General features: G+C 35.9%; 1 protein-coding gene across 1 annotated transcript in view; it reads left to right on the forward strand.

Annotated features, from left to right (window-relative positions):
• Nucleotides 1-7,147, forward strand: part of beg (malonyl-CoA-acyl carrier protein transacylase beg) — an 82,197-nt gene extending 75,050 nt beyond the window's left edge. Inside the window, exon 5 of the mRNA XM_090378339.1 lies at nucleotides 6,758-7,147. Within this exon, the coding sequence (XP_090234465.1) occupies nucleotides 6,758-7,147 (390 nt within the window). The remainder of the gene's footprint in view (nucleotides 1-6,757) is intronic.
• The last annotated feature ends 658 nt before the right edge of the window (nucleotides 7,148-7,805 follow it).

A 7,805-nucleotide genomic window follows, 5' to 3' on the forward strand; every position in this document is an offset into this window, starting at 1 on the left:
TACTGAAGTTAGACCGGCGGGCCAGTAATTTCTCACTTCATCCTTAGAACTGCCCTTTTGTATTGGAGATACATTGTCATTTTTCCAACCCAACAGAATCACCCCTGAGTCCAGTGATGCTCTCATAATTAGCCTCAGTGGTTCAATGCACTCACTTGCCACCTCCATTAAGATTATAGGGTATATGCCATTAACCACAGGAGCCTTACTCACATGTAGGCTTGAATGTTTTTTCATTAAATAATCATGTGAAATTTCAGTATCATTAATTACATATTTTTCAACTTCACTCTCATAATTTTTCTTTGACATAAAGGGTTTTTCTTCTGTAAATATAGATGCAAAGTAATTGTTGAGTTCATCTGCAACATCAGATAGGGTATCGAATACTATCCCACATTCATTACATAAGTGTCTGATCTGGTTTGTCCTTCTCTTTGCATTTATATATGTAAAGAATTTCTTATCTCCACTCTGCCAGCGATCTCTCAGTCTGCCTCCTTTGCCAGCCTGACCTTTTCTGTGGCACTATTACAGATCACTTTGTAGCTGTTATAGGCTTCAGCACTTTTTTATTGCTCTGTAACTTTTCCATGCTGTCTTTTTCTGCTGAAGTAATCTGGCAACTTCATTATTCATCCAACTTGGAATCCTCCCCATAGAGTATTTTTTTAATGATATACAGCAATACCCTGCATAGCACTGATAATTGGTACCGAAACTGTTCCATGTTATGTGAAACTCTGCTGATTGAGGTATAATTATAATGGGTTTTAATTGAATGCATACCAGAGACAGTCTATAAACAAATTATAATAAATCTATAAACAATTTGTGCTTGATAGCCAATTAAAATGATTTGAATTAAAAAATATTACAAAAATTGTATTAATGAAAAGGAAACATCACGAGAGATGAATAAAGCTTTATTGTTTATTTAGATATTTCAATAAAAAAAAGTCTGGTGAAGTTGTCTCTTCTTTTTCTCAGTGCACAAGTCTTTGTAGTATCGAATCCCATCTTGTAAAATTTACTGTATCTTGATGCTATGTTCAACTTCCAGATCTCCGTTCATAATCGCCTCACAGGCCATGTCAATCCCCAAAAAAACTTTCTCCAATTCTTCTGTTGAAGATTCTTTTGGTGCCACTTCAGAATTGTTTTTCTTTTCTTCATATGCAGTTTACTCATCAATTTCAAGGAGAGTTACTTGTTGTTATTTGGTTTTTAGGAGCATTAGCAACTAAGGCCATACTGCTCTGGGATATGCGGTGGCCATTCCCTGACCTTTCCGCATCCTCCATATTTGGTGGTGACGGGCTCGAACCCCGGTCTAATCAAGAAGTGTGTGCTACGCACTGCTGCTCCTTTCCACCTGGCTACGGAGGCGCAAGGAGAGTTGCATTATCTAAGTCATTTGCATGTGAGTCAATGCAGTTACGTACTTTGGCAGTATCGAAAGTTTCGAATCCCAAGTCTTTACTGATCTTCACAGTGTCTTCGGTAATTGTCTGAATTTGCAATTCAAAACCAGTGAAATCATTTGCCAAATGGGGCAAAACGTGCTGCCAAGCAGAATGCATGTTATTGGTAGTGATTTCTAGCCAGTATGCAAATATATTTTCGATCATATTTAAAGGGATAAAAATAAATTATGAAATGAAGTTATTAAAAGCTATCATGTTGTCTTGTCAGGATGGAATTAAGAATACTGAATACTGTTGCACGTTGCCGCTGACTGCCTGAGGGGAGCTTTTGGCACATGTGCATATGAGACAATAGAGGTGGCACTGCAGCATATATGTATACATACCTACACTACAACAATACAGCATATATGTAGTGTATGTGTCTAGGCTATTGAATGAGTTTTAATATATACAGTAAATTTTTGACTTGAACTGAATTGAAAACCGTGTTATAGTGAAACCTGTGCTGTTTGAAGCCGTGCTAAGTGAGGTATTGCTGTATATGCATTCAAAGCTTCTGTGATTAATGTTTTAAAGGTATACAATAATTCAATTGTATTTGCTCTCTGTGTGATGCCTACTTAGTTAAGCACCTTAAGGCATCGTAATTTTCTTTTCTGAAATTATAACCCATTCCTTTCCTTTTAACTACTGCTACCTCTCTCTTTTCATCGTCCACCACAGGACTCTGCGATCACTTCCTGCTACTTGTTCCTGTATTGTCAATGCGATTATGTCATCTGGTTCACGAGTGATTATGTGGTCTAGAATATTCTTTTCCCTAGTACTTTCTGTGATATATTTGTACAAATAAAAATCATCTAGTTGATTTAAAAATTTTGTCCACTATGTGGAGTTTCCTTTCCACTTGCTCCAATCAATTAGAGGCATATTAAAATCATCCATAATAAGACATTCACGCTTACTTGCCCATTCCATTTGCATGTAGAGGCTCTCATCATAATTTTCACAATTGTCTGGCCCATAGGTTACTTCTACTCTCATTGTACCTTTGCTTCCAACTATCTCACACCATACAGATTCTATGCTAGTATGCGAAACATCTGAATCTGGGAAAGGATTCAGACTTTTTTTTTCTCGATTCACTAAAAAAAATCCAGAAAATTTTTCAAGACTCGAGGGCAAGTTGGCATTTTTCCATTGTTCTTTGCATTATTTTAAATAATACAGACAAATTGCAGCAGATCGGATTTTAGAAAAACGTTACCTCTTAACAGTTACTGTATGGTACAAATCAATAACACATTGGGAAGAATAAGAATGAAATGCTGGCCACCACAGCACATATACATATCCTGCCATCTGGATACCACTGATCATATTTGTCAGGGGTAGTATGATCAATGGTATCCAGATGGTAGGCACATTGCCCAGAGTTTCAGGTTAGTTGTGCCAGCAAATGTAAAAAAACAAAAAGGACATATACAATGTAAGTTGTGCACATAAACATACACACATGGGATTGCAAGTGACAGTGCTAGAGAAAATGCCATCTTGACTGAATACTGTTACAATTATTAATGCTTTTGGCATTCAGCAACTCAGGTTGATTATAAACACTGAACATAATTTAATTTCTCCCATCAACAACAACAAAAAAAAAAAAAAAAAAATTATGTACATGTAACTATTGATTTAAGGATAGATTGGTTCCACAAAAGTACCATGAAAAATTAAAATATCTTGTAAATCAAGACTAATATTTGTATAGAAAATTGGGGAATAGGTTAAAAAAAATCCTAATTAAACACAGTATAGTAATATATTTATTAATATAAAATTAACAATTCATTTTGATGTATATATATCATATGTACTCATAAGTCATTTCCAAAGCTTAATTAACATGTAGTTATAGTAAGGATAATGAATAAGGCACAATAGACCCAGCAGGGTTGCAGTACAAGGTTATGTGAACCCCCCTTAAAAAAAAGGATAAAAATGCAAGATCTTCAAAATTTATAAAAATGACACACCGATGAGCCAAAACATTATGACCAAGTTGTTATGCAAATCGAAGCAACTGCAGGTGAACTACGCTGTGTGGGGTTGGGACATGGTATAAAAAACACCTGATACTGAGCTCCGTTAATCAATGGCACTCTTGTTCTTCAGATGGGAAAAGCAGCGGATTTAAGTGAGTTTGGAAAAGGCCAAATTGTAATGGCCAGATGACTGGGTCAGAGCATATCCGAAACGGCATGGCTGATGTTGTGCTCACGGTCAGCCATGGTTAGTACCTACCAAAAGTGGCCCGAGGAGGGGGAACCTATGAACCGCCGACTTGGATGACCACGACTCATCGATGCTTGAGGTGAGCAAAGGCTCTCCTGGATGGTACATGGCACAACTCGCCAGTTGGATTGCTGGTGATGGCGCACCTCCGTAGCCAGGTGGGAAGGAGCAGCAGTGCGTAGCACACGCTTCTTGATTAGACCGAGGTTTGAGCCCTTCACCACCAAATATGGAGGATGCGGAAAGGTCAGGGAATGACCACCGCATATCCCCGGAGCAATGGCCTTAGTTGCTAATGCTCCTAAAAACCAAATAACAAAATAACAAGCTGATATGGAAGGAATGTGTCACAACACACAGTACATCGAACCCTGCTGAAAATGGGGCTATATAGCCGCAGGCCACTCCGAGTGCCCATGCTAACCATGGTTCACCGGCGACAACGCCTACAATGGGCACACGAGCATCGAAACTGGACCTTGAGTGATCAGAAGAAGGTTGTCTGGTCCGATGAATCACGTTTCCTGTTGCACCATGTGGACGACTTGGTACGTTTGTGTGTAGTTTACCTGGGGAAGTGATGGTGCCTGGATGCACCATGAGATGAAAACAAGCCGGTGGTGGCAGTGTCATGCTTTGGGCGATGTTCTGCTGAGAAACCGTGGGTTCAGTCATCCGTGTGCCCGGCGCTCTGATGTCTACCACCTACCTAAACATCATTGCTGGCCAGGTACACCCTTTCATGGCAACGGTCTTCCCCTCTGGCGGTGCTGTTTTTCAGCAGGATAATGCACCATGCCACACCACCCGGATTGTTCGAGACTGGTTTGCGGAACATGAGGAAGACTTCCAGGTATTGTCCTGGCCTCCAAATTCCCCAGACATCAATCCCATTGAGCATCTGTGGTTTGTGTTATAACAGCAACTCCGATCTGCTGGTTACATGTTGGTACCAGATACACAAGACATTTAGAAATCTTGTAGCATCCATGCCTCACCCGGTAAGAGCTGTTTTGACTGCACATGGAGGACCAACATCATATTAGGTAGGTGGTCATAATATTTTGGCTCATCGGTGTATTATTCCGCATCTTCTTCGCGTACTAATATAGAAACAATTTTCTTCTTCCCAGTTGAAAGTGGTCCCAAAATTTTTTCAAATTCGTTTTACAGAGATCATAGACATTGTTTCAGTAAACCCCATGATTAAAGTTTGTTTGTTTTTTTTTTAATTTTTAGTCAATTCCTTTTAAATTTATTGGTATTGGTAATTACAAAGGCAGTTTTGTAATTGTCTTTGAAATCCATGTTTTTATCAATAAATTATTTTCCATTTCTCTAGCCATTTTCAGTCTTATGTTGATAGTGTGTTGGAACTGGGTTATCACAATTTTTTTCAGACTCAATGGATGTGGAATTGATAACCGTGTCTACCAATTTATCTTTGTTCAAATCTCTTTCTGTCACTAATTCTTCGATTTCAAAAGCAGCCAAATCAACAAATTCCTCACTTCCCTCTAGATGTGCCAAATCTGCAATCTGAGAATATGAATTCTCTACTAGTGGAATGCCATTACCACTTAAAACCACCTCAATCCAGACAGCTTTCCAGCAGGCATTTAAAGTTTATTTTATTTCACAAACTGCCAATGCCATTATTTTCACACAATCTAAAATTTGTAATTTTTTTTTCTAAACTTTGCTGACACTAAGTGTATTGTTAGAATCCTGTTCATCCAAAATTTTTTGAAATATATCTTTTTTGTAATACACCTTAAAAGTAAAAATAAGACTCTAATCAAGTTGTTGGATTAATAATGTAGTATTGGATGGTAAGAATATTACTTTCACATTTTCATGATATAAATCTGTCGGATGTACTGGAGCATTATCTATCAGTAAAAGAACTTTGAACTCGGGTTCTTTTACTTGATATAAATTTCAGCTTCAGGAAAAAACATTGGTAGAACCAGTTTTTAAATATTTTCACTGTAACCCATCCTTTTTTATTAGTATTCTAGTGAACTGATAGATTATTCTTTTTCAAGCTTTTTGCTCTCAGATTTAAAGCACAATTAACAATCATACATCATATAATCACCTGATGTAGACAAATAAGTTCTCCTTAGCATTTTTTTCCCAAAAGAGACCCATTTCATTAAACATTTGATCAGGTGTGTAGGAACCCTCTGATTATTTTAACCAACTCTTGGAAAAATTCTTTAGCTGCCTTCTATATTAGTAATTAATATAATTCATTAAATAGTAAGACATTTTTAAATTCCAATAAAATTCAATATCTTCTGCTTCCACAATAACGATGTATTTAAAAATGTTTAATTTTAATTTAAAGGATAATCTGACATGATTGCATTTATTTTAAAATATAAAATATGTATTGTTATATATATTCAATTTGTCAATAAAAATAAAGAATTCAGTGGCAATAATGTCTGAGATTAATATTATAACTACAGCAGCTAGCAACAAACTGCCTGCTCATTCACCACGTATGTGCGATTACAAAAGACTTTTCTTATCTCAAAAGATCTGGCAGCATAGATCAGTCATTTAATCACATTTGCCTGCTTTGATGTGCTTGCCAGTTGTGAGGACAAAGTGAACATTGTATTACGAGACAATTGCATACGTAGTAAAAGATGTAGTAATATGTCAACAGCCACAAGTGTTAACAATTTTTATTATTTTTTAATCAATGAATAATTTTTAAAAATACCATGTTAAACCGAAACCCCACCACGTAAAACAAAACTTTTTTGCATTTTTTCGACCATGTTAAACCAAAATCATGCAATTTGAATACCATATAAATTGAGGGTTAGGTGTGATATTGTAGCTAGAAACTTTTTCTAAAAGTTTCTAGCTACAATATCATACATTTGACAAAAATGACAGCCGAAGTAAAAAACTTCGGCTGTCATTTTGGACCCCCAGATCAGTAGAAAATGCAAAATAAATGATAAAAATAAACATCACTTTAGATAAATTTTAAATTGTTTTTAATATTACAGGCATTGAAGTTTATTGAAGTGAATGCTGCTGAATTTGGAATAAAACGTCTGAAATACCTTCCAGTAAGTGGTGCTTTCCATACAAAACTTATGAAACCAGCACAGGAGGTTCTTCAGCAAGCACTTCAAACTTTAAAATTTAGTCCTCTACTCATTCCTGTGTATTCCAATGTGGATAGTAAGCCATATCGCAATGATATAGTAAAGAAACTTGCAGCACAGATCTGTTCTCCTGTAAAGTGGGAACAAACACTTCATGTTATCTACGAAAGACCAGCTGATACACCTTTTCCAAGAACTGTTGAATGTGGCCCTGGGCAAAGTTTAAGAACTATTATGAAAATGGTAAATGAAAAAGCATGGCAGAGCTATTCAGTTATTGATGTTTGATAATTAGACTATTGTAATAAAGCTCATTTTTTAGCTTTAAATACTTTTTGTGAATAAATTTTCTATTCAACTTTTCTTTGTTAAACAGAATTAACAAACATAATTGCTTAATGTATACATTAAGTATGCTTAATGTATACATTAAGTATGCTTATAAACATAATGTATGCTTATGTATATATTTGCCATATAAGTCAGCCCTTTTTTCAGTCTTTTGTACCTTCATGTAGTGGTGCAAAAGATGATTATGGTAAAATCTGCTTTAAAACCAGTTTACTTTTTTTTTTTTTATTCAGTTATTCTACTCGTTCTTTTAAGAGTTAACATTATGACACTTTGTTATGTTGCACGGTAAACCATAAAGAAAGTGGTAAGGGAATGCAGCATTCCCTTTTGTGGAAAGCCACAAAACTTAAAGGCATAGGTGAAGACATGACATTGCTATTATTTGGGAAAATTTTATTATGTAATAGCCATTTTTTGTTGTTTAGTATTGTAATTCAAATTGGTTTCACTGTAAGGAATGTCTCAATCCCCAACCTTCACTCTTTGAGAAATAAAAAAGTAAACACCAATCCTGACAAAGATATCACAAAAGAGAGTAACAAATTCTGTCGTTTTAAAAGGTAAGAAACAACATATATTTGTGTATAAATAT

Source organism: Mastigoproctus giganteus, chromosome 7 (assembly GCF_048544385.1).
Source record: "Mastigoproctus giganteus isolate SK-2022 chromosome 7, ASM4854438v1, whole genome shotgun sequence".
In the NCBI taxonomy this organism is placed as follows: Eukaryota; Metazoa; Arthropoda; class Arachnida; order Uropygi; family Thelyphonidae; genus Mastigoproctus; species Mastigoproctus giganteus.